The 27865-nt window shown below is 42.7% G+C and overlaps 1 protein-coding gene across 1 annotated transcript; it reads right to left on the bottom strand.

Moving 5' to 3' along the window:
• Positions 1 to 2025: 2025 nt before the first annotated feature.
• On the bottom strand, positions 2026 to 22635 carry LOC124136584 (peroxidasin-like). Its single transcript, XM_046502547.2, has 12 exons — positions 22505 to 22635; positions 18943 to 19069; positions 15254 to 15375; positions 14603 to 14782; positions 12855 to 12915; positions 10701 to 10795; positions 9395 to 9496; positions 9136 to 9231; positions 6696 to 7602; positions 5462 to 5634; positions 4780 to 4882; positions 2026 to 2200 (listed from the first exon to the last, which is right to left on the bottom strand). Exons 1-12 carry the CDS (start codon positions 22623 to 22625, stop codon positions 2113 to 2115), a joined length of 2175 nt encoding a protein of 724 aa, XP_046358503.1. The 5' UTR covers positions 22626 to 22635; the 3' UTR covers positions 2026 to 2112.
• Positions 22636 to 27865: the final 5230 nt, after the last annotated feature.

Raw genomic sequence — 27865 nt, 5'->3', positions numbered from 1 at the left:
CCACTTTGCAGACACCCAACTTTGCAGACACCCCACTTTTGAGACGCCTCACTATGCTGACACCTCACTTTGCAGACACCTCACTTTGCAGACAGGTACATGAGATGGGACAGACAGGTTTACCACACAGTATAATGGAATGTTCGAGAAAACATTTCGCGCTTCATGGCAAATCTGCTCACGTGAGGCATTCTCACTACAAGGCCGTAGGTACTTTGACAGGAGGGGCAAATATTTGTACAAGTATCAGCTGATGAACGTCCACAATTACAACTCATTCCTTAGGGTGATCCGTGTACGGGTGGCTACACCAGATATTGACGTACGCTGTTGATCATTTAACTGTGACATGGGTACAATGTGACTAAGACATGTCCGTGTGTATCTGTCCATCTCATTCCGGGCAGTTACTAGTCTTATACTGCCTCTATTTATCGATTTACCACACCGATACTAGCCTTTAAACAAGGCATGAGTTGTTTGCTGACATCGTTATAATTGACTCGTAAATATGACCGGCACTGATATTGCGAACCACAGCTTCCTCGTTAGCCAGAATGAAGCGTCACACCTCTAGAAAATGTACCAAGCTTTGCAAGGGTTAGTTCTGCGTGACGTCACTATTATGATGTCACGGTCTTCGGTATGACGCAAAGGATAGGATGGCACAGTCGGCTATAGAAAATATCAAGCTCTCTGTTCGAAAACTTGAAATACGCTTTCTTTTTTATGTTGATTGATTTCGGCCAAAAATATATTGCTACACATACTTTGAATGTTATAACTTCAAATCTTCATTTTGGTATTCTAATCATGGTAAATAGCATCACTAAAACGTCATCCGACACTGACTGAAAAAAAGTAGTTACCCATTAAAGCAAGTTCCGCAGTGACGCGGCTGTCCAATCGGCTGTTCAGCTGAGGCTGATACCTTTGTCTGACCAATCAGAATCGAGTATTTTTCAAATACATGCCATTGGTAGAATGAGTATTAAATGCCTTAAAACTGACGGTGTTAACACTTGCCAATCCGAAAATACATTATATTTCTTGAAATGGTGAAATATAAAAGGTATCAGATATTTTCTATTGCACTCTCTCCTCGTGAACTCACACAGTTGTGAGTTTCTGGAACACTGTGACATCACGCCTGAATGATTTTTTTAACCAATGGATGACGTCATTAACTCACGTGATAACTGAACCCGCATGAACAGCTCGAGTTCTGATAAAAAAAATCAAACTTAACATTTAATCAATGCGGTATCTATTTCGACAGGCAGAAAGTCACGTTGCTTTGTCAAATTTTGGATAGAGATAAATCTGGCATGACATGTTTCAACTATTCAAATTGCAGCACTGTTTCACTTTACAATATTTTATTGCGTTTGAACTTGTCACGTTGTTGAAGTTAACGTTAAATGGCAAATCCACTAAACAACAATTCATCGAGTTTAGGTTTCACAAATTAGCATCACATGTCAGCATAACACATCATTGCAGTACTGAGTGAGTGAGTGAGTTGGGTTTAACGCCGCTTTTAACAGTATTCAAGTTATATCACGGCGTGTCAGCTTAATGTGAGGAAGGCCGGAAGTGATGCAGGTCGCAGACGTTTACCACTTCGGTGAAACCCACGAGCACGGGTATGGTGCTGACAAACCTAGAAACATAATCGGGGCGAAAAGGGATTTGAACCCACAATCATAGGTTTCTGGCGTGCCCAAGGGACGCAAATCTGCACAGCGAATAGCGGCGCCTTAGACGACCTGGCCACCCGTGCCGCCTTGTAGTATTGAACGTGTCAGTCGATAATTGTCACAAGAGCGCGACGCGATTATATGTAAAGAATTAGTAATATTTTTAAGCTAATATTCATAATGTGACGTTATCAATAGATTCTCAACATTTTTTGGTGCATTATCCTGATGTTGAGATCGATGTTATACCAGTACGCTTTTTTTTCTAAATGTCGGGCTGCAGTACAATGTTTCTATCTGTTGTAACGTACAATTCACAGGATAATGTTTCTCATTATACTTTATTTTCCAACACTAGACGTTTGTATCAAAAGTACATGATTAACACACAAACAACATGCATATATAATGTTCACTTTCCCACAACGAAGACATTCTCCTTCCACAAATTCAGATTTATGACGGGGATGGCAGCCGATCGACAGTCCAGCACGGGGTTTCTGGAATTTCAACAAGATAGATTTATCAGTAAATGTAACAGTACGAGTATTAAATATCAACATGTCCTGGGAATATAATACTTACCACCCAACGCCGAAATACTTAAAATTGACATTTTAGTCCTTTGTAGATGAACGGACTAAACTGTCGGATGTAATTAAAGCCTGGGCCCCCCCTCCACAAAGCGATCGTAGCGGTAAGACCATCGTATCTCCAATACTTAAACATAGACTTACGACAGTCTTAGCGCTAAGATCGCTTTGTGGAACGGGGCCCTGGATTTTACCCCTAGGGTTAATCAAAACGTCAACGCAAGAGAATAATCAGTTTCGACTATCCGTCGAAATAGATTCCATGGGATGTACAAGGCAAAATTGTGATGAAAACTATATGAATGGATCACAGAAAATCAGTGATAACACCAGGTGTTCGTGAAAGTGGTAAGCATGTGCTGCCCTACCAGCATCAAACCTGAGAATCAACGTTCGTAGCTGATCGTCAGCAATTACTGAATTTTATTCAGGAATGATATTTTTGAGTGCAATCAAAACTATTCTAGTTCTTCGCGTGATCCTTTCAGACACTGAGTGAGTGAGTTGGGTTTAACGCCGCTTTTAACAGTATTCCAGTTATATCACGGTGTGTCAGCTTAATGTGGGAGGAAAGCCCGAAGTGATGCAGGTCGCAGACGTTTACCACTTCGGTGAAACTCACGAGCACGGGTATGGTGCTGACAAACCTAGAAACATAATCAGGGCGAACAGGGATTCGAACCTACAATCATAGATTTCTGGCGTGCCCAAGGGACGCAACTCTGCACAGTGAATCGCGGCGCCTTAGACGACTGGGCCACCCGTACAGAGATTATAAGTCGAATTTGTCTGGGTATTAACAATAACATACACCAGGAAGTAAACGTATCGTGTGAGGACACCCCCGAGGGTAAATATCGCTTTACCATATAAGGTCATTCATAAATAATAATAATTTCACTCACTGAAGTAAGTTTTGATTGATTTTGTGAGTGTAAAGAACCAACTACACAGAGAAACTACGGTCTGATGTTATTGCAAACGTTAGGTAAAAGTATAAATATAAAGCATGTATTCATTCATTTGACGAATGGAGCTTATCAAAAGTAGTTCCGGCAAGATGACCTCATTTGCATTCTTATCGGATTGTGATACCAAATTTAGCGGACTGGTTTCTCGCATCTATAACACTATCTATTATCAGGGTACATGCACTTTCAATATGATAAACGAATCTGTTGCATGACTCCCTGTCTTTTAACAGTGGAAATACATAAATCTGGCAGTGATTCGCGCCACTGTAACCGAGAATTAAAAACAAATGTCCCCTCCAACACGCCCAAATGTTTCACAACTACGGAACATGTACCAAACATACAAAAGTGTGTCAAAATTAAGTCATATTATACTTATAGAAGCGACAAATCCCTTTCTAAACACAGGAAATATCGGCTAAAAATAGAGCCCTTTATACGATTCAAACTATATCATAAGCGTTTGTTAATGACTCACTATTAAGTACTGATAAGAAAAAATATGCTTATCGGAATATCTCCCCTGTCATGATTATTTTGGCACCATTTTCCGAAGAGTTATAACCCCTCCATAACTGGCCTCACAATGTCCAACATGCAATTGACAATATTTTAGGTCTGAAGACAAACATTTTATGTCCGATTCATAATCAGTTATATCAGTCAGCTCGTCTCGGTCGCCATCACATTAAATGAACACAAAGAGCGCCTTGGTTTGTTTGTTTGTCGCTGTTTCAACTTTATGACGGCGGCCAGTACATGATTGAGTCTGAACTAGTCAATCCAGTGATTGATAATTTCAGCATCGACCCTCACCGTCCGGGTGCGATAACACGCCAACAACTGCGCCACCGAGCCTGACCATCGCCCAATCCCTCAAGTTACTTTTATTAAGACCAGCATAGGTTGCTGGTTGACCAAATCTAACTCGCAGACCCCAAGGGGCTTTACTCGGGGCATCCTTCTTTACGCCAACGGTTTTACTCGGGGGTATTTTTCAACTGACTGATGTAACAGGCATCTATTCATCTTTCAAACAAAATAAGCTTCAAGTGCATGTTGGTCCTAGTTACAGAGCGATAATATTTAAAGTGTGGCAACCAGAATGGTCCGAGCTCGATTCCTAAGGGGGGGGGGGGGGACATTTAGAGACGGATTTTATAATGTGAGTAGTTTACTTTTTAAGAATGTTACCTTCAGTGTGTGCAGTTGCACGGGCAATTCAATAAATAGGAGGATGTTTTGAGAGGGTCGTAGGGGTCACTAATTGGGTTATTTTATTTTCAAAACCAAATCACATATCACCAACACGCTCCTAATGGTACTTTAACTCTTCTGAAAATGGTGCCGACATAATAACCGCGACGAAACTTTACTTGACCATTCACGCCGTTCGTGTCCAACTCGTGTTATTCCGGGACAAGCCGAATAGCGGTTACGGAAAGGGGCGAGTGGTGACGAATGCATTCACGCAGAAACATATGGACATCGCCATCCCCAACATCTTCTCACCCTTGGCTTGGGACCTTGAAAACATTCCTCTGGATGTGCGGGATATGAGTGTTATCACAGAGAATCCTTGAGAGGGCTATCTTCTTCAACTCGTTAATTTGCGCTGAAAATAAAGAATTATGATATTGAACACCATTCTCACTACACAAATAACCTTGTTCATTCTCATTTCCATAATTATAAGAGAGAGTGAGTATAGTTTTGTGCCATTTTTAGCAATATTCCAGCAATATCACGGCGGGGGACACCAGAAATGGGCTTCACACATTGTACCTATGTCGGGAATCTAACCTGGGTCTTCGGCGAGACGAGCGCACGCTTTAACCACCAGGCTACCCGACCGCCCCCGATGATTATATGAATGCTTTGATAAAAGCAGAGTCCATCGTACGATTCCTTCTATATTATAAGCATGTGTAAAAATCACTTAACATATGCAAGGGCCGGTCAGTTATTCACCTGAAAACATACGCGAGCATTTGGTACAAGTCATGCCACAGCTGACGGAAGTACACGGGAACCACGTCATCGGACGATTGGAAGCAGGAGAATCGCAGTATGATGTGGCCGAGGTATGTACGATGTACCAGGGCATCATCTCTAGACTTTGGAATCTCCACCCCACACGCCTAGATAGTACAAGCGTCATCAACGTACACTGTGGGAGCATTGTGAGACTAACCTGAGGTGAAGCCTATCCTGGTATCCGGCGTCTCATACCAGAATCTGTCAGAGTGTCGGAGGTTCTTAAACTGGCGACCCATGATCGCTGCGAACGTCGGTCCGACCATACCACCATCTACCGGGTCCTCACTCATACCGCCAACAAAGAGGTCCACGTCCTCGTAACGGTTCCTGCAATCAAATATAACATGTTAGAGCATGCTGGTGTGTCTTGTTGAAAGGGTCAGAGCCCTGTTTCACAAAGCCATCATAGCTAACTTAGTCTATGCTGAAGCATCGGAGTCGGAAACTAAGGCCCTGAGCTACAAAGGTATTCATATGTTTCGCATCAAATGTGTTTATAACTCTTAGATGTACAGCGGTTTTCCTTGGCACTATTGCTTTAACGTTGATGATGATGATGATGATTGTCCAACACCTTCAACCACATACAGACAGTAACATTAATCAGTATAGGTTACAAGCAACATGAAAGATCAAGGGGAAGAATAGGTCTTCACCAACCCATGCTTGCCGTAAGAGTCAACTATGCTTGCTAGAGGCGACTAACAGGATCGGGTGGTCAGGCTCGCTGACTTGTTTGATGCATGTCATCGTATCCCAAGTGCGTGGATCGATGCTCATGATATTAAAAACTGGATTGTCTGGTCCAGATTCGATTATTTACAGACCGCCGTCATATAGCTGGAATATTGCTGATTGCGACGGTAAACAACAAGCCAACCAACCAACCAGTTGCGTGGATCGAAGCTCATGATGTCAATTACTGGATTGTCTGGTCCAGACTCGATTAGTTACAGACCGCGGTTATATAGCTGGGATATTGCTGAGTGAGGCTTCAAACAACAAATAAACAAAACAATCAAGCAACATGCACATAGTCATAGAAATCATTACAGGTTACAAGCATCATAGGGGGCCCGGGGGGCCAAGTCGTCTAAGGCGCCGCGATTCGCTTTGCAGAGTTGCGTCCCTTGGACACACCAGAAACCTATGATTGTGGGTTCGAATCCCGGTTCGCCCCGATTATGTTTCTAGGTTTGTCAGCACCATACCCGTGCTCGTGGGTTTCACCGAAGTGATAAACGTCTGAGACCTGCATCACTTCGGGCTTTCCTCCAACATTTAGCTGACACGCCGCGATATAACTGGAATACTGTTAAAAGCGGCGTTGAAACCTAACTCACTCACTCACTACAAGCAACATATGTTTAGAGTATTAGGAAACTTACTTGTAAGTTCTCAAACACTGATACGACAGGGCTGCACGCGGTGGTCCGGCACCGACAGCTCTCTTGCCTCTAACACTGCCGTATCTGAACCCAAAGGGCTGCCGTGTCGGGGGTGTGAACACCGGTCTGTAAGTTTGGGCTCTTTCAGGAGGCGAGAAAGGACGGCGACGATTGATCGAGCTGCCAATATGAGTCAAGTAGTCCGAATTTGGATGAGACGCTTCCCCCATGTTGGCAAACATAGGACTGTTTGGATCTTGATTTCGGACGAATGGGCCTCGAGAGAGTTCTGGGTAATATTGGCTTGCAAAATTATGGAAGGCCACATACGGGGGAAGACCGTGATCGCGTCCTCTCTGAATATTTCTGGCCGCCAAGTCAAAACTAATTCCTGTGGTTGGGAAGTCCTGAAATAGGTGATCCGTCACTCCCAGGGTGAAAAATCGGTCGGATTTCTGACAGGGGCTTTGGATTATGCCCTCGATGAGGCTGTCCAGTCCCTTGCCGTTCTGGTTTAGGTTGAAACTAGGCCTAAAATACATCTGATCTATTTTATGTCTTGGATTGCGGAGAGTTTTAAGGGTTCTGTCAATCATGGAGTGTCCGAAGCGATACGCTGCAGTCGCAAAGCTGTTGATGATTTCTGGATTTACGTGTGGATTATATCTGTATGGTGTGTCCAGATCATATCTCCTCATTCCTCGCCGTCCTAGGACGATGGGCAAGTATTCTTCGTACGAAATCACTTGCATGGCAGCGGCAATAATCTTTCGTGTTTCTTGGAAGAGACTTTCGTCGTCCCAGTGTGGGTTAATTACTGCAAGGTTTCTGGCAATGCGGTTGTGTTCTCGATGGAACACCGTGTGTAGACTCGTCAGTGAAGGGAATTCATTCACTCTCACGTCACCTGGAAAACAAAACGTGAGTGAGTTAATGCACTTTTACGTCGCAGTCAATCTGATTATAATCGGATCTTAATTCCCACTACCGCCAAACAAAGAGTCTGGACTCATTACGGGTCACGTCAGAACGACCCTTTCATCCAACTAATCAGATCGTCGCTTACCAGTTCAGGAAAGTGACAATCGGAATTTGTTTTCTAATAATGCAACCTCGAAAAGGTTAACACGGGTTTTACGACTAATTCCGTTAAAATCATCGTTTATCTCTAGCTTCAGTGGGATAAACATTGAACGAAGGAGACTTTGCATAGCCCGTAGGTGAGTGAGTGAGTGAGTGAGTGAGTTTTACGCCGCTTTTATCAATATTCCAGCAATATCACGGCGGGGGACACCAGAAATAGGCTTCACACATTGTACCCATGTCGGGAATCGAACTCAGGTCTTCGGCGTGACGAGCGAACGCTTTAACCACTAGGCTACCCGACCGCCCCCATAGCCCGTAGGTAGTACTGCCATACAATCTCTGCCATCTATTTGACATTCCAGAATGTTTTTCCTTCAATTTTTAAATTTTTGAACTTTGTTAAAATATATTTCCAAGCATAGTCTAGAACGGAACTTGTCAGTTTGAAATTAGTGCCCTATACTTCGAGAAAGCGGCTTTCTGATTGGTTAATGTTGACTTCTTATTAGTCATTTCATTGGTCGGTCAAAGATCGCGGTAGGTCGTTCTGTTGTAACTTGTAATGGGATGTTCTTAATTAGGTCTTTGTTTAACGGCGGTGAAAACTAATTGGATAAATATTATTAAATAAATGCTTGAGACGCCCAACGTTAACACCGTATTCGTGCGTGCGTGAACCTTTCGAGTTGAGTTGATTGGTTCAACTGTGTCATATGGCCCTGTGACGCAGGGGTAGCTTTATGCAGATGGTTGTTACAATGAATGCTCGTTCCACCCGTGACGAACATATCTGGTTTTTGATGAAATATAGTGATAGCTAAATAGACAGATTTTATATTCATGCACCGATTGTCTTTAAATGTAATATCCAGTTGTGTATGACTGTTTAATAATCTCATACCAACTTTGACTGGAGTAGGTCCAATAGTTTTTCAGATATTGTAGTAAACGTCGGTACCTTAAATTAACTTCCAGACTTGTTTTATAAGATCTGACTTAAATGAGATTGCGTCGCAGCCATCCATACTTCAGCTATAGTCTAGCTATAGTTCAGCTATAGTCTAGCTATAGTTCAGCTATAGTCCAGCTGTATCACAGATACCTATTAGTTGGATTCGGGCCAGGTAACAAGTAGTTGCCTTTACGGGTATTAATGACCCATGCCGTCGGGAAATGACACACAATCACTCAGATCACACATTGTAGTGTGGGAGTGAGTATGGTTTTACGCCGCTTTTTGCAATATTCCGGCAATATCACGGCGGGGGACACCACAAGTGGGCCTTCAGACATTGTACATATTTGGGGAATCGAGTGCGGGGTTAAACAACAAACAAACAAATCATTTACATACCAGAGAAGAAACACGAGTTCGAGTCACTCTTCAAACACGGCCTTTTGATAGTGGTATTTCTCAACAACATGTCGTGTTCCCCTGACTTCAGTAAACCTGAAACAGCAAAGCACCCATGGAAATACAAACCCGATTTGTACGCACAACAAATAAAGATTATGTAGCAACTGTTAGTCGAATTGAGATGGTGCGATGTTTGAACAAATTATTCTTAGATGCCATGATAATGAAATTACAGCATAGCTCTGTTAATAATTACCTCCATGAAAACTTCTTGACTCCGTCATTTCTTGCGTGCTGGAGCCATATATTTGGGAGGCATCGATGTAAGCCGTGATGATGTTCATCTGTTCTCGTCGCTCTGTAAGCCCACACTTTTTTTATTTTTATGTTTCACGGATTTATTCAAACTTTTCCACACAAGGTCGGACGAAATAAAAATAAATAGCTATGTCATACATTTATATATTTATATGTATGAAAGTCATTCTCACGTGGAGTTCAAATTGCAGCTTGTTTCTTGAACCACTGATAGTGATGTAGACATGGAATTCATGGAATTACCGCATTTTTATTGTGTAAGAGGGACTATATTACTTGCGGGAGACATGATAAAAATAAATATTTTTTGTGTTTTATTTCTTTCTTTTCCAGCTGCTTTTCAGTAGGGGCGGCGGGCCGATGAAACGAAAAATATAATATGTGTTGAGAACGAGTGAGTGAGTATGGTTTTACGCCGCTTTTAGCAATATTACGGCAATACCACGGCGGGGACACCAGAAATGGGCTTCACACATTGTACCCATGTCGGCAATTGAACCCGGGTCTTCGGCGTTTCGAGCGAACGCTTTAACCACTAGGCTACCCGACCGCCCCTGAGAATGAGTTTTGTTTTCTTCGCTTATGTTTGGGTATATTACGTAGTGTCAGCTTGATGGGGAAAGCCCCAAATGATGCAGGTTTACGTTTGCTAACTTTCGTTAAACCCAAGAAAACAGGTATGGTGCTGATACAACCTAGAAATAATCTGGGCGAACCGGGACGCCAACCCACGATCATAGGTTTCTGGTGCGCCTAAGGGACGCAACTCTGCACACCCAACCTCGGCACATTAGACGACTGGGTAACACCTGCGCCCTTACGATATTTGAAATATAATTCTTATATACAGTAAAACTTGCCAAACCACTTCAAACACAAGCAACTTCGATTAATATTGCCATCGTATATTACTGTTTCTCGCAATTCCCATGAAATGTACAATTATGTATAAAAAAATTAAAAAAATATAAAACGTTATAAAAATACAACTATTCCAAAGGAAATTTAAGACATGACGTTTGAACATATTGGAAATTATTAGCATATGTCAGAAGTGATAGTCAATCCATCCTATTTCTTTGAGTTTCTATGCATACCTGATTTGTAATATATCAAAGGGTGTATATTTGCCTAAGAAATGTAGAATGATCAGTTTCAGTTTAATTCAAGACTCGTGTGTCTATCTCCATGTATTCAGGACTGATGACAAAAGCGGCGAAGCATTATCCAGGATAACAACTTACCATACTGTTCAGCGGGCATTGACCTTCGGAATTCCATACAGGGATTTCGAAAATATCGATCGTTTGGCATAATGTTGATTGGATAGCACTCGCCCCTGAAATAGAGATTAACCATTGACACTTTAAATTGTTCAGTCATTTGGATATGAATAGCCATCGGCATTTCAATCCTGCCTTTCAGCTTGTTGGTAGAATGGCAATGGTATTGGAGGTAGTGGAGGTCCTTGCCTGACCACACCTAGACAAAAACCGGTACCATCTGGACACAGGTTCCTGGCTGTGGCTGCGATAGTTGCTCAGAACGTTAGGAGCCAATCAATCATTAATCATTTTTCTTTTAAACCATTTTTTCTTTCAAAAAGAACCACCCACGTTGGTACAGGAGAAAAGGTTTCTTAACATGATAGTAAATTTGTATTTATACTGTACAAATATTTGGCGAGATTTAAATATTTTGCTTGACAATTTGAATGAACATTTATGTGTGAACATATACATAAACAAGCACACGTATGTACAGTCACACTTATGATATTTATGTGTCATATATGTGAATTTTGCAAGGTTCTTCCTTTTTCGCGGGCGGTCGGGTAGCCTTGTGGTTAAAGCGTTCGCTCGTCACGCCGAAGACCTGAGTTCGATTCCCGACATGGGTACAATGTGTGAAGCCTATTTCTGGTGTCACCCGCCGTGATATTGCTGGAATATTGCTAAAAGCGGCGTAAAACCAAACTCACTCACTCACTCTTCCTTTTTCTACATTTCTGGTACTCAACAATTTTTGTATTTTATGATATAAGAAACTGTGAATATTATTCGAGATAAAATTGGATCTTGATTCAAGGAGAGTAGATACTGCATTACCCAAGAAGCTAAACAAAGTTAGGATAGAGGATATGCTGAGGCAAGCATATAAAATTGTGTTGGGTGAATTGTGTCTAAACCAGCCTGTTGGCCCCGTTTGTGTCCAGAATTCTGGTTTACGTAGGTCATGACGTCATATCATGCCAGTACATTGACCCAACATTGTGCCATAATATGCTCGATATAACACAGTGCTTCCAGCAAGATGACACCGGCCGCCATATAACTTGTGTCACAGCACGCATACGACATCAAAACATCAGGTTCGCATTAACACTCCAACATATTTAAGGTCTCCAAAGCACCTCAACCAAGTGCGTCCCGACCAAGGCCAGTCGCACATCTTCATGCCACCATGGCCTACATCCAACACCTTGTTCACCCAATGAACGGGGGATCAGTTGTTCAGTCAGATGGTGGTCACACGAGCTACTGTTTGTTTGTTTGTTTGTTTGCTGTTTAACGCCGCAACTCAGCAATATTCAAGCTGTATGACGGCGGTATGTAAATAATCGAGTCTGGACCAGACAATCCAGTGATTGACAACATGAGCATCGATCCATGCAACTGGGATACGATGACATGCATCAACCAAGTCAGCGAGCCTGACCACCCGATCCCGTTAGTCGCCTCTTGCGACAGACATAGTCGCCTCTTACGGCAAGCATTGGTTGGTGAAGACCTATTCTACCCCTGATCTTCACGGGTCCACACGAGCTACTGACTTAGCAACTGGTGTGAATATTCTCCAAACTGAACACATGAATCTGGACGTTCAGTCTGAAGGATGTCCTACGTAAAGTACAAGCGGTTAAACATAAACTTAATTACAGGAATAATGGCACAGTAAACTACGTTTATAACGAACACGCTTATAATGAACTGACGGATATGACGAACTGATCTTTTTTATCTGTATACATGCCTATAAAGAACTACGATTATAACGAACTAAAATTAGTGGTCCCTTTGAGTTCGTTATTACCGTAGTTAACTGTACAGTAAAGTACGGTTATAACGAACTCAAAGGGACTACTAATTCTAGTTCGTTATAACCGTAGTTCGTTATAAGCATATATACAGCATAACAGCAAATAGTCGGGACCAAAGAAGAAAGTTCGTTATATCCGTCAGTTCGTTGTAAGCGTGTTCGCTATAACCGTATTTTATTTGCATTTCATTTTTGGCTCAGTATATAAACATTACACTAGTGGATATCGGATACGATGTTTCAGGAACCTGTCTCTTGAAATGCCGCAGAATGCACGTCTGTTCACTTTGACTACTTACCCAGTGTAGTAGTCCGGGTGTGTTCCATTGGCCGAATGGTCAGTGCAGCACTCTTTCGTTTCTGAAACAGATTTGTCCGAATGTTTATACCAGTTATCCGAAGCGAGATAAACCTTTATGCCCACGTTCATGTAATTACCAAACTTTTTATACAAGAAAACAGCGGACAAAACTATTTCGTTACTTGTGCCAAATTGGCTATTCTGCCTTCGCTGCAGATATTTGGATGAACGAAAGGACATCCTACCAAGTAGGTTATTTTTCGAAACTCGAGTAAATAATAAAGTAAATACATAAAGAAATAAAACAGCGTCATGTTCAAAGCTATTTGCCTTGATTTTACTACCTTCTAGTCCTAGGGGTACTCACTATTGGTCTTGATTGTACTAGATTCTAGTCCTACGGGTACTCACTATTGGCCTTGATTTTACTAGCTTCTAGTCCTAGGGGTACTCACCATTTGCCTTGATTTTACTAGCTTCTAGTCCTAGGGGTACTCACTATTTTCCTTGATTTTACTAGCTTCTAGTCCTAGGGGTACTCACTATTGGTCTTGATTTTACTAGCTTCTAGTCCTAGGGGTACTCACTGTTGGTCTTGATTTTATTAGCTTCTAGTCCTATGGGTACTCACTATTTGTCTTGATTTTATTAGCTTCTAGTCCTAGGGGTACTCACTATTGGTCTTGATAATACTAGCTTCTAGTCTTAGGGGTACTCACTATTGGTCTTGATTTTACTAGCTTCTAGTCCTAGGGGTACTCACTATTGGTCTTGAGTTTACTAGCTTCTTGTCCTAGGGGTACTCATTATAGGTCTTGATTATACTAGCTTCTAGTCTTAGGGGTACTCACTATTGGTCTTGATTTTACTAGCTTCTAGTCCTAGGGGTACTCACTATAGGTCTTGATTATACAAGCTTCTAGTCTTAGGGGTACTCACTATTGGTCTTGATTATACTAGCTTCTAGTCCTAGGGGTACTCACTATTGGCCTTGATTATACTAGCTTCTAGTCCTAGGGGTACTCACTATTGGTCTTGATTGTACTAGCTTCTAGTCCTATGGGTACTCACTATTGGTCTTGATTTTACTAGCTTCTAGTCCTAGATTTGTTGGTCTTGATTGTACTGGCTACTAATCCGAAGGGTACTCACTATTGGTCTTGATTGTACCAGCTACTAATCCGAGGGGTACTCACTATTGGTCTCGATTGTACTTGCTACTAATCCGAAGGACACTCACTATTAGTCTTGATTGTACCAGCTACTTATCCGAGGGTACTCACTATTGGTCTTGATTGTACTGGCTACTTATCCGAAGGGTACTCACTATTAGTCTTGATTGTAATGGCTACTTATCCGAGGGGTACTCACTATTGGTCTTGATTGTACCAGCTACTTATCCGAGGAGTACTCACTATTGGTCTTGATTGTACTGGCTTAATCCGAGGGGTACTCACTGTTGGTCTTGATTGTACTGGCTACTAATCCGAAGGGTACTCACTATTATTCTTGTTTGTACCAGCTACTTATCCGAGGGGTACTCACTATTGGTCTTGATTGTACTGGCTATTAATCCGAGGGGTACGTATTATTGGTCTTCGTAGGGGTGTTCACCATTGACCTTGATTGTACCAGCTACTAATCGTAGGGGTGTTCACTATTGATCTTGATTGTACTGGCTACTAATCCGTGTGACAGTCACTGATGGCCTTGATTGTACTAGCTCCTTATCCTCGGGGTACTCACTGTTGGCCTCTGGGGTACCGGTGATGTCATGGTCCAGGAACTGTCCCCACTGCATGGCCATGTTGCTGAACTCAAGGTCCCTGGTCGTGCTGCTGTCTGACGGGTGGCAGCTGCCGCTCACCTCGCGGGTACTAGGGAGGGCTGACGCCATACCCCGGTAATGGCGAGGTCTGCCACGACCTACAATAAAGAGAAATTCGTCAGGAGGTCATTGGCATCTGATTTATTCCATATATTTCACGGCGTGTCAGCTTAATGCCGGAGGAAAGCCCGGTTCGAGGCGTTTGAAGACCTGACTTAACTACTTGCCCAGATCGGACAGGAGACCAATATGAAAGCGCCGACTTCCTGACAGTTTCAAACACTATTCCGGATTAAAGAAACGGAGCATCTGCCTCTTCCAAAACATTCGACAGAGTCACATTCTGGACATTTATGACAAGGCCTGTAACTTACTGCTGCTATCACTAATTTGATCAATCCTTTTGTAATTGTAGACCTAAAAGTAAGTGTTTAAAAAAATCTGTTAATTATTCATTGATCCTGTGTGTTCATATACTGATTTCGCAATTTAATTCTGTACGTACAGATTTCAGGGTTAACCTTCGCTTTCGATTTGGAACTCCCCTCGGTGAATCAAACACATATTACCGTCGTCGTACTGAGGAGTGAGAACTCGGAGCAGCTTCCTCATCGGTGTTCCCCAACTCGGGTGAAGGAGGTTGTTGCATTCCGCATCTAAGGTGCGGTATATATCTCTGGACGAGCATTTCCTGAAACAGATGGTAAAACCGTAAATATACAACGTCAACGCCAGAGAATAACCAGCCTCCACCAAAACAGATTCCATTGGGCGTCAACGCCAGAGAATAACCAGCCTCAATTGTCCACCAAAACAGATTCCATTGGGCGTCAAAGCCAGAGAATAACCAGCCTCAATTGTCCACCAAAACAGATTCCATTGAGCGTCAACGCCAGAGAATTACCAGCCTCGACCAAAACAGATTCCATTGGGCGTCAACGCCAAGAATAACCAGCCTCAATTGTCCACCAAAACAGATTCCATTGGGCGTCAAAGCCAGAGAATAACCAGCCTCAATTGTCCACCAAAACAGATTCCATTGAGCGTCAACGCCAGAGAATTACCAGCCTCCATCAAAACAGATTCCAATGGGCGTCAACGCCAGAGAATAACCAGCCTCAATTATCCACCAAAACAGATTCCATTGGGCGTCAACGCCAGAGAATAACCAGCCTCCACCAAAACAGATTCCATTGGGTGTCAACGCCAGAGAATAACCAGCCTCAATTGTCCAGCAAAACAGATTCCATTGGGCGTCAAAGCCAGAGAATAACCAGCCTCAATTGTCCACCAAAACAGATTCCATTGAGCGTCAACGCCAGAGAATAACCAGCCTCAATTATCCACCAAAACAGATTCCATTGGGCGTCAACGCCAGAGAATAACCAGCCTCAATTGTCCACCAAAACAGATTCCATTGGGCGTCAAAGCCAGAGAATAACCAGCCTCAATTATCCACCAAAACAGATTCCATTGAGCGTCAACGCCAGAGAATTACCAGCCTCCATCAAAACAGATTCCAATGGGCGTCAACGCCAGAGAATAACCAGCCTCAATTGTCCACCAAAACAGATTCCATTGGGCGTCAACGCCAGAGAATAACCAGCCTCAATTGTCCACCAAAACAGATTCCAATGGGCGTCAAAGCCAGAGAATAACCAGCCTCAATTGTCCACCAAAACAGATTCCATTGAGCGTCAACGCCAGAGAATAACCAGCCTCAATTATCCACCAAAACAGATTCCATTGGGCGTCAACGCCAGAGAATAACCAGCCTCAATTGTCCACCAAAACAGATTCCATTGGGCGTCAAAGCCAGAGAATAACCAGCCTCAATTGTCCACCAAAACAGATTCCATTGGGCGTCAACGCCAGAGAATTACCAGCCTCCATCAAAACAGATTCCAATGGGCGTCAACGCCAGAGAATAACCAGCCTCAATTATCGACCAAAACAGATTCCATTGGGCGTCAACGCCAGAGAATAACCAGCCTCCACCAAAACAGATTCCAATCGGCGTCAACGCCAGAGAATAACCAGCCTCAATTGTCCACCAAAACAGATTCCATTGGGCGTCAAAGCCAGAGAATAACCAGCCTCAATTATCCACCAAAACAGATTCCATTGGGCGTCAAAGCCAGAGAATAACCAGACTCAATTGTCCACCAAAACAGATTCCAATGGGCGTCAAAGCCAGAGAATAACCAGCCTCAATTATCAACCAAAACAGATTCCATTGGGCGTCAAAGCCAGAGAATAACCAGCCTCAATTGTCCACCAAAACAGATTCCATTGGGCGTCAACGCCAGAGAATAACCAGCCTCAATTGTCCACCAAAACAGATTCCAATGGGCGTCAACGCCAGAGAATAACCAGCCTCAATTATCCACCAAAACAGATTCCATTGGGCGTCAAAGCCAGAGAATAACCAGCCTCAATTGTCCACCAAAACAGATTCCATTGGGCGTCAACGCCAGAGAATAACCAGCCTCAATTGTCCACCAAAACAGATTCCATTGGGCGTCAACGCCAGAGAATAACCAGCCTCCATCAAAACAGATTCCATTGGGCGTCAAAGCCAAATAGCTGAGTGTGAAAACTACTGAATGGATAACTGAAAATCAGTGATGACACCAGGTGTTCGTGAAAAGGGTTAACGTGTCCTGTCCTACCGGTAAAACATTTCACGATCAAGGCCGTCCGTATTGTTAAGAGAAACAACAACCTGCCTTTGGCGGATCATACAGCTAAAGACCGCCTCCGTGGTCTAGTGGTAGAGCGTCCGCCCGGAGAGCGGAAGGTCCAGGGTTCGATCCCGGGCCGCGTCATACAAAAAGACGTTAAAAGATGGTACTTGTTGTTACCCTGTCTGGCGCTCGGCATTAAGGGGCTAAAACAAGGACTGGTCGGCTCGGAGTCAGTATACTGTGTCTGAGTGGGGTATTCATGTTAAACTGCGGCATGGTATCTCAGTGAGCTAGCACTATAAATCGGCATCAGTCCGGACTAGTACAAGCAGCCACATAAACACACACACACGTCGCTATATAAGTGCAATAATCTTGGACGCGACGTTAAACCCAATTACACCTCACCTCATACAGCTAAAATGTTGTCTATGCAATGACGGTAAATAATTTGGTTGTCTGTTTGTTGTGTAATGGGGCACTCTGTATGACTGCTGCCCGTACATTATCGAATCTGGACCAGACAATCCAGTGCTGGTGATGCCATCAACTAGGTCACCAAACCAGACGATCGGATCCAAGACGTCGTCTGTTACGGCCAGCATAGCTAACCGGGTGTGTTAATGTGAGGGTATAAAAACTTTTTTTTAATCAAACAAAAAACTTATTTTTCAGCGAGGTGGTAAATTAGGATCAAGGTAGAACGGTGAATGTCATATTTTGTCAGTGGGCAAAACAAGACTAAACAAAGACATTATCCCATCATCAAGACGTCATAGATGGAAGGCAGCCATCATCATGACGTCATAGAGGGAAGGTAGCCATCATCATGATGTCATAGAGGGAAGGTTGTCATGCGTGTATAAATAAACTAATAAGACGTTGAATTCTATTTGTCAATCCCCACACTACAGCATGTAAATGCTTTGTTTTGTTTTTTTATTTGTTTGTTGTTTAACACCGCACTCAGCAATATTCTGCTATATGACGGCGGTCTGTAAATAATCGAGTGTGGACCAGACAATACAGTGATTGGAATTGTGGACAACGATCCGCACCGTTCGGGTACGAAGACACGCTGTGAAACAAGTTGCTGAGCCTGACCACACGATCGAGTTGGTTGCATCCCAGGACCAGCATGCGTTGCTGGGGATCTATTCTAACCCAGATTCCCACGGGGATATTCCAAATGCAAATACAAAAATGTAATTTTGTAAACTTATTTTGTAAACTTCAGAATTTTGGCCATTTATAATAAAATAATCTCTTTCATCTTTTATCTTCAGCCATGTGATTAAAGTGTTCGCGCATCACGCGTTTGCGTTTGCAGTAAAATCGTCCGAAAAATCATCAAATCAAAGAAAATATTTACGGATAAACGAATCCTTAATCTCCCCTGTATGTATATATTTAGACATGGGTACTGCAACCATCAGCAGAGTCGGAAATAATGGCGGCTGGACTCACATCTCTTCATATCCTCACCAACCCGCCTACTCACTCACTCACTCACTCACTCACTCATTCAACAGTCGACCTGGCTGGCTCAGGAACAGAAGTCTCACATTTACCTCGCAGTCATAGCCTTCATGCTCGACCTCACACTGTCCACGCTTGACCGCAGGTTCTGGCCATGACTGGCCTCGGTCACTTCGGCTACCTCCAGCATGTGCAGGTTCACATAGTCACGTGTGTTGCCTGGAGATAATGGTATTGGATATACATCAATGGTAACATTAGGACCAACATGACATCAAATGGATGCCTGAAGATAAAGGTATTGGATATACATCAATGGTAACATTAGGACCAACATGACGTCACATGGATGCCTGAAGATAAAGGTATTGGATATACATCAATGGTAACATTAGGACCAACATGACGTCACATGGATGCCTGAAGATAAAGGTATTGGATATACATCAATGGTAACATTAGGACCAACATGACGTCACATGGATGCCTGAAGATAAAGGTATTGGATATACATCAATGGTAACATTAGGACCAACATGACGTCACATGGATGCCTGAAGATAAAGGTATTGGATATACATCAATGGTAACATTAGGACCAACATGACGTCACGTGGATGCCTGAAGATAAAGGTATTAGATATACATCAATGGTAACATTAGGACCAACATGACGTCACGTGGATGCCTGAAGATAAGGGTATTAGATATACATCAATGGTAACATTAGCACCAACATGACATCACATGGATGCCTGAAGATAAAGGTATGGGATATACATCAATGGTAACATTAGCACCAACATGACATCACATGGATGCCTGAAGATAAAGGTATTAGATATACATCAATGGTAACATTAGCACCAACATGACATCACATGGATGCCTGAAGATAAGGGTATGGGATATACATCAATGGTAACATTAGCACCAACATTACGTCACGTGGATGCCTGAAGATAAGGGTATTAGATATACATCAATGGTAACATTAGGACCAACATGACGTCACGTGGATGCATGGCGATAAAGGTATTAGATATACATCAATGGTAACATTAGCACCAACATGACGTCACGTGGATGATGTCGCTGATCCTACAAAATGACACTATCCGTTACACATTTTGTTTTGTTTGATTGTTGTTTAACGCACCCAGCAATATTCCAGCTATATGACGGCGGTCTGTAAATAATCGAGTCAAGGCGAGTCCATCTAGTGATTGACATGATGAGCATCGATCCACGTAACTTGGATACGATGACATTCATAAACCAAGTCAGCGAGCCTGACCACCCGATCCCGTTAGTCGCCTCTTACGACAAGCATAGTCGCCTGTTACGGCAAGCATGGGTTGCTGAAGACCTATTCTACCCCGGAACTTCACGGGTCCAGTTACGCATAGAAAGGGATTACCTCACTGGTTAAACGACTAAATCAAAGCGACATAACCCTTGTCTTAATCATAGTCCATATCTAGGGATACTGGAATCATGGGCATACAATTTCAGCTTCATAAATCCAGAGGCTTCAGGGGAGATGTTAAACACACATTAACACCAGCATTGTTTGATAAACATTACTAAGTAAGATTGCGGATGAGTGAGGGAGTTTGGTTTTTCGCCGCTTTTAGCAATATTCCAGCAATATCACGGCGGGGAACACCAGAAATGGGCTTCACAAATTGTACCCATGTTGGGATTCGAACCCGGGTCTTCGGCGTGACGAGCGAACGCTTGAACCACTAGGCTACCCGACCGCCCCTTGTCTGTTTAAAGGGGCGGTGGGGTAGCCTAGTGGTTAAAGCGTTTGCACGTCGTAGAGTTGTGTTTCCACGCCGTGAAGCTGATGTACTGGGACTGTAATATACCCGATCCAACTCCCCCATCAACTCCTGCGTTACTGTGATGATAGAGTTCATTCCCTAAAGAGGCCACTGGGCCCTTATACAAATTACAGTGACATATGACTTACAGTTACAGAGCCAGAAATGGGCTTCACACATTGTACCCATGTTGGGATTCGAACCCGGGTCTTCGGCGTGACGAGCGAACGCTTGAACCACTAGGCTACCCGACCGCCCCAGATGGCGGATGACAAAGTAGACACAATTTATGGAATCAGGATAACATTTTCTTAATGTACTGTAAAGGCGACGTTTTGGTATTGATCCTCATACCGTTGTCAAACAATGTCATGTATGCAATTGTTGTTACTGTTTATCCTCCATCTTCTATATATATTCTGTACCATATACATTATTCAGCCTTGCTTGAATATTACTGTTTGTAAATTGTAACAAAGATCTTATTAACAGGTAAGCTAAATTCACATACCTAGCACCAGAAATGTAATAATTACTTTGGTATTAAGAACAAGTAGCTAAACAAAAACATACTGTACATTTTAATATATTATAAGAACTATTGTGCATGTTTTTCATTGATATTCCTTTGGAATAGTTATATTTTTATCTGACAGTATGAAAACACAAGTCATTATCTACCGGACAATATGATTTTTTATACATAATTGTACATTTTGTGGGAATTGCGAGAAACAGTAATATACGATGGCTTTATTAATCGTGGTTTGGCAAGTATATGAGAATTATATTTCAAATATCGTAAGGGCGCAGGTGTTACCTAGTCGTCTAATGTGCCGAGGTTAGGTGTGCAGAGTTGCGTCCCTTAGGCGTACCAGAAACCTATGATCGTGGGTTGGCATCCCGGTTCGCCCCGATAATTTCTAGGTTGTATCAGCACCATACCTTACGTGTGTTCTTGGGTTTAACGAAAGTTAGCAAACGTAAACCAGCATCATTTGGGGCTTTCCCCTACAAGCTGACACTACGTTATATACCTAAACCTAAGCGAAGAAAACAAACTCATTCTCGGGGGCGGTCGGGTAGCCTAGTGGTTAATGCGTTCGCTCGTCACGCCGAAGACCCGGGTTCGATTCCCGACATTGGTACAATGTGTGAAGCCCATTTCTGGCGTAAATCCATACTCACTCACTCACTTAAACAGACAAGCAGGCATGCTTAAACTTGCAAACAGTTAAATGTGTGTTGATTAGGGAAATGGTTTTCGTCGCTTTCATTCATAATTGTAGTCAGTGAGTTGGTATAACGTCGCTTTTAACAGTATTCCATTTATATCACGACCTGTCAGCTTAATGTGGGAGGAAAGCCCGAAGTGATGCAGGTCTCAGACAGTTACTACTTCGGTGAAACCCACGAGCACGGGTATGGTGCTGACAAACCTAGAAACATAATCAGGGCGAACCGGGATTCGAACCCGCAATCACAGGTTTCTGGTGGACCCAAGGGACGCAACTCTGCACAGCGAATCGCGGCGCCTTAGACGACTGGGTCGCACATGTCCCAATATATTGTTATAACATCGAACACATACTGATACTGTGTTATATGCTTAAAGCCAAAACAATACTCCTGCTCGCATGTTAACTGCGGCATGGTATCTCAGTGAGCTAGCACTATAAATTGGCATAAGTCCGGACTAGTACAAGCAGCCACACACACACACGTACATGCACGTCGCTATAAGAGTGCAATAATCTTGGACGCGTCGTTAAACCCCATTTCACCCCACCTACAACTGTCAAATACAACTTAAAGCTGTACTCACTTGTCCGAATTCTGTCTGCATTGTAGAATATGCTTTTACTCGTAGGCCTCACAAACTGAGAATCTGATATGTCACAGAACACCACAAGCACAAGCACGCATATTGTCCAACTATCCCGCATTGTCTTCAAATTCCAAACTTAAAATGAAGACAACCTGTGCATTGATATCCCTTTTATAGCCAAACGTCAGCTGAGAGATATTTTATCATCGTGAGTGACACATCTCTCTTACTTATGATTGATTAAGTACGTACAACGACATCTTGTCTATGTAACAAGAAGTCTTCCTTCGGCTGACATTAAGACTGCCAGAGGCGAATTCGTTGATGATACATCTAACAATACAATGTCATAGGAGGTGGTAGGTGTTTATGGTTCGACTGACGTCAGATTGTATGCATAGCGGTAGTGATAGATAGGGTCCTGTAGTGCAGTGTGTTGATATGTCCACTGACCAGAATCTAAATTCATATACAAATACGTATTGTGCACACACGTTACGGATGGAGACGTGAATACGTAAGTAAGACTTTAAGTCTTTCGAGTACGTAATTATCCTGAGGATATGTTATGTCAACTGATAGATTGTGTTTCCAAGTGGAAATGATGTGGACACGTGTTGAAGGGTGAGGACTCCATCAACGTCGTCCCTCATAGTTAGTACGTTTCAGCGACCCCTCGTACGTGTGCGGTGAGTGAGTGGGTGATATATAACACTGTGGTCTGGTAGTGGTTGAGTGGGCCCGACAAGCCAGTCGCTGAAAACACGAGGGACGGCCATAGACATAGGATGCCGATGAGACGCTATCGGCCCATTCGTGACCAAATCGTGTTATTCCGGGACAAGCCGAATAGCGTCTTCTTGCAGGTTACGGAAAGGGGCGAGTGGTGTCTACAAGTCGACTGTGAGTGAGTGAGTGAGTGAGTGAGTGAGTGAGTGAGTGAGTGAGTGAGTGAGTGAGTGAGTGAGTGAGTGAGTGAGTGAGTGAGTGAGTGAGTGAGTGAGTGAGTGAATGGGTGAGTGAGTGAGTGAGTGAGTGGGTGGGTGAGTGGGTGAGTGAGTGAGTGACGCCGCATCAGCAATATTGCGGCAATTGGCACTGAGGATATGAAGAGATGCGAGTCCAGCCGCCATTAATCCCGCTGATAGTTGCAGTACCCACGTCTCAATACATACAGGGGGGCGGTCGGGTAGCCTAGTGGTTAAAGCGTTAGCTCGTCACGCCGAAGACCCGGGTTCGATTCCCGACATTGGTACAATTTGTGAAGCCCATTTCTGGTGTCCCCCGCCGTGATATTGCTGGAATATTGCTAAAAGCGGCGTAAAACCATACTCACTCACTCACTCACTCAATACATACAGGGGAGATAAAGGATTCGTTCATCCGTAAATATTTTCTTTGTTTTGGTGATTTTCCGGACGATTTCACTGCAAACGGTATCATCCTGAATAACGGTGTTTTCCTGTGTTCGTTCACTATGTAGTCATGTACCTGTAGCCATGACAAACTTAACACTACCGGTTTCTGTTGGTACTTTATATATCATTAACGACACCACCACAGGCAAGGAATCTTGTCGATCAAGAGGATTTCAGAAGGACAGGTACTGACTATGTCTGAATATATATGCTCCTTTACAACGTATAAATCTGTACACGCTGACGTGTGACGGTTACAAAAAATGTATTTAACCGAAATGTTTTGTCTTACCTTGACAGGCATGGTGACCTTGGTCCGGTTCTGAACAAAGGTCAAGTTTCTTTTAGTATTTGTACGTGTGAATGTTTTATTATCTGGTCCCAGGTTCCTGCGAGGATATATGACTCGGTATAAGTATTTATATACTTTATTTTATACTAATAAAGTTGCGTGAACTTGAGAAGAACATATTTCAAACATATTTCAATTATTATAAAGAATAAGCCAACCTGAAATATTGTACAGATATCGAACACATGCTTCTTGCGAATGAATTAAATATATGCATGTTATATACAGTAAACTACGGTTATAACGAACTCAAAGGGACTACTATTTTTAATTCGTTATAACCGTAGTTCGTTATAAGGATATATACAGCATAACTACAGCAAATAGTCGGGACTAAAAAGTTAGTTCGGTATATCCGTCAGTTCGTTATAAGCGTGTTCGTTATAACCGTAGTTTAATGTACTGAGAACTTGATGCTAATGTTTGAATGTCCTCTACGAATATCTACATCATAATGAACAGTTTATTAATCCAAAGTATGTTGTGAAAATGAAACCAGAAAAATACTACTCAACTTTTGATAGGGGATAATCAGTTGTGCCATTGAAGGATATAAACCTTCTCTTTTAAAATGTGAGTAGTATATAATAAAAATCACATCGATAAATAACGAAAACTTCAGGTCGAGTTCAGTTTAAATACTAGTCTCTCGTTGTGCAAGTCTGTACGTACTCACATATATTCACATGGTAACAAGTTCAGCATGCGAACCGATTACTAACTTTTTCAATATTGAAAAGATCCAGGTTAGAATAGGTCTTCACCAACCCATGCTTGCCGTAAAAGACGACAATGCTGGTCGTAAGAGGTGACTAACGGGATCGGGTGGTCAGGCTCGCTGACTTGGTTGATGCATGTCATCGTATACCAATTGTGTGGATCAATGCTTATGAAGTCATTCACTGGAGTGGTCCAGATTCGATTATTTACAGACCGCCGTCATATAGCTGGGATATTGCTGAGTGCAACGTTAAATAACAAACAAACAAATAAAAGTACACGGGGCACATATATTATGACGTCTGAGTCTCACACTAAGACCATGAACACTAAACAAAGGTATTCTCTCTTAAATAGGGTGACGACATTAATCACCTCGTCACGCAACATCGCTTATTCTCTTGCCCTAGTTGTACCGTTGAAACGCTAGACCAAACATACCGCAATAAATACACCACAACGTCAATCCACGGAAACATTTAGTCTGTAAACATTATTACCGATGACGTTCAAACCGAGACGGATTCATCAAACGTCACGGGGACGTGCATGATTATTTCCGGCTCAAACAATAGTGCTACTTCCCTGACAACGTATCTGTCAATGTAAATTACCACGGACCTGTTGTTCACGACAGAAGGTGACTGGTCTGGTGTGCGTAGGGATTTGATTAATCAGGGGACATCGGTGTGACGTGTCTTGATTTAAGCGACCTGTTTACGCTCTGATAAATATCAGACACAAAACCCCTCCCATAACCAAAGCAAATCTCCAGATTATGATTCCGACTGAATATGAGCATGTGTTTATGAATCACTATCAAATGGTGATGACACTAGGTATTCACGAAAATATCACAGTTCCCTTTATAACTGGGGGCACGCCGCTTTTAACAGTATTCCAGTCATATCACGACCTGTCAGCTTAATGTGGGAGGAAAGCCCGAAGTGATGCAGGTCTCAAACGTTTGTCACTTCGGTGAAACCCATGAGTACGGATATGGTGCTGACAAACCTAGAAACATATTCGGGGTGAACCGAGGTTCGAACCCACAATCATAGCGTTTCTGGCGTGCCCAAGGGACGCAACTCTGCACAGCGAATCGCGGCGCCTTAGACTACTGGGCCACCCATGTCCCCTGTGCTTTACTCGGACTGATTATAACTGTCCAAAGCATATGGATATATTCTTCCCCAGTATTAATGCTGAAGTTTGTACAGCTATGCAGAAATATTATATTATCAATACTTTAACCGGATCTCCATCCTTAATGGATATGAATATTTCAAAAGAATTGTGTGCGCATGATCAACGGTGTCCCCCCACTGTGCCCACTTTTGGTTTTTGGTCCTAAAACAACATGGGGAAGACAATGGGGGGATTAGGGATTAGGAGGGTGACCGTATCAACTAAAATGTTCTCACCTGTACAGTGGGCACTGCGGTGATAAGTGAAATGTTCTCACAAGTGTTCACTCTTGTGAAATTTGTTCACTACTTTATAATTATATGAAAATTTGCTCCCATAATTGATTTGATTGAAACTATTTAGTGATGAGTTATTGGTGTCAACCAGTTACATATATATACGTGATGAATCCCACAAATTGGCCAAATCAAAAAAGTGCTCAGCAAACCACTAACCAAACCAAAAATTCTCCATCCATCAAAAAAAATCGACAGAGTAATCACTAAACTCCAAACAGGACACATCAACCTAAATAACCACCTACATTTTTTTTTAAACACACTACAGGTAACTGCCCACACTGCAAACAACCAGAAACCCCAGAACACGCACCCATCCACTGCACACACTACCTAACACATCGAACCGCATTACAAACCACCCTCAATCTAAACAAGGCTCTCACTCTAGAAGCAATACTAAACCCACACAATAAACTAGAAAACTTCAAGGCCTTAGGCGTATTCTTAATAAAAACGGCACTAATAAAACGCATCTAAAAACACAATAACCTACCAAATCACATTAACAAACAAACATACACCATACCCAGCTCCCTTAGTCAAGGCGGGGAGAATTTAGTATATGGTGGATACAAATTCAGGGTTAAAAATAGGAAAGAAGATAGAGTCTACCGGCAATGCTGTATGAAAACCTGTCACGCCTCACTCAACACCTACAACGGCGTGATCACAGCTTGTAAGAACATCCATAACCACGTTGCTGACGATGCAAAGTCATGACAAGTTCATGGCCAACCTGAAGATCCGTGTTAGAGAAGAGACCAAACCGGTGCCCGCCATCTATCAAGAGGAAATTTCAGGTAATTTATCTATGCCATGTCTAATTTTCTCATACAAAAATTATATAAATGTTTATACATAAATACATTTCTATGGTTGCTTTAAACAATTTTATATCTTACTTCTATCATTTTGTGAATTTTAACAAAAGTTATAAATTGCTAATTCTTTCATTACAGGTCTACGGTCTGATGCAGCAACATCCGATTTGGTGCCTGATGTTCCAACACTGTACAGCTGTGGCTCTGCCCTGTACCGATCCAGGGCAAAAACAAGACCTCCCCTTCCCAAACAGCGTTCCGATATCCAGCTTCACGACACCTACACGAAGACATCATCCCAAGAAGACTTCCTGTTGCACCAAGACGACAACATGCTGATCTTCACCACTGTCTCCAACCTACGACATCTCTCTCAGGCCCAGACCATCTTCTGCGATGGGACATCTGACATGTGTCCACAAACTCTTCAGTCAGATCTACGCCATACATGAATTTGTTGAAGACAAGATGTTCCCCCTTGTGTACGCCCTATTACCAACAAAAAACAAAAAACATATACAAGCTTCTTCACTGTACTGAGTGAGAAGACGACCGAG

This window comes from Haliotis rufescens, unplaced genomic scaffold (assembly GCF_023055435.1).
Source record: "Haliotis rufescens isolate VD_foot unplaced genomic scaffold, xgHalRufe1.0.p SCAF_12, whole genome shotgun sequence".
In the NCBI taxonomy this organism is placed as follows: domain Eukaryota; kingdom Metazoa; phylum Mollusca; class Gastropoda; order Lepetellida; family Haliotidae; genus Haliotis; species Haliotis rufescens.
The sequence above is the reverse complement of the archived record's forward strand: the minus strand, read 5'-3'. Positions and strand labels throughout refer to the sequence as shown.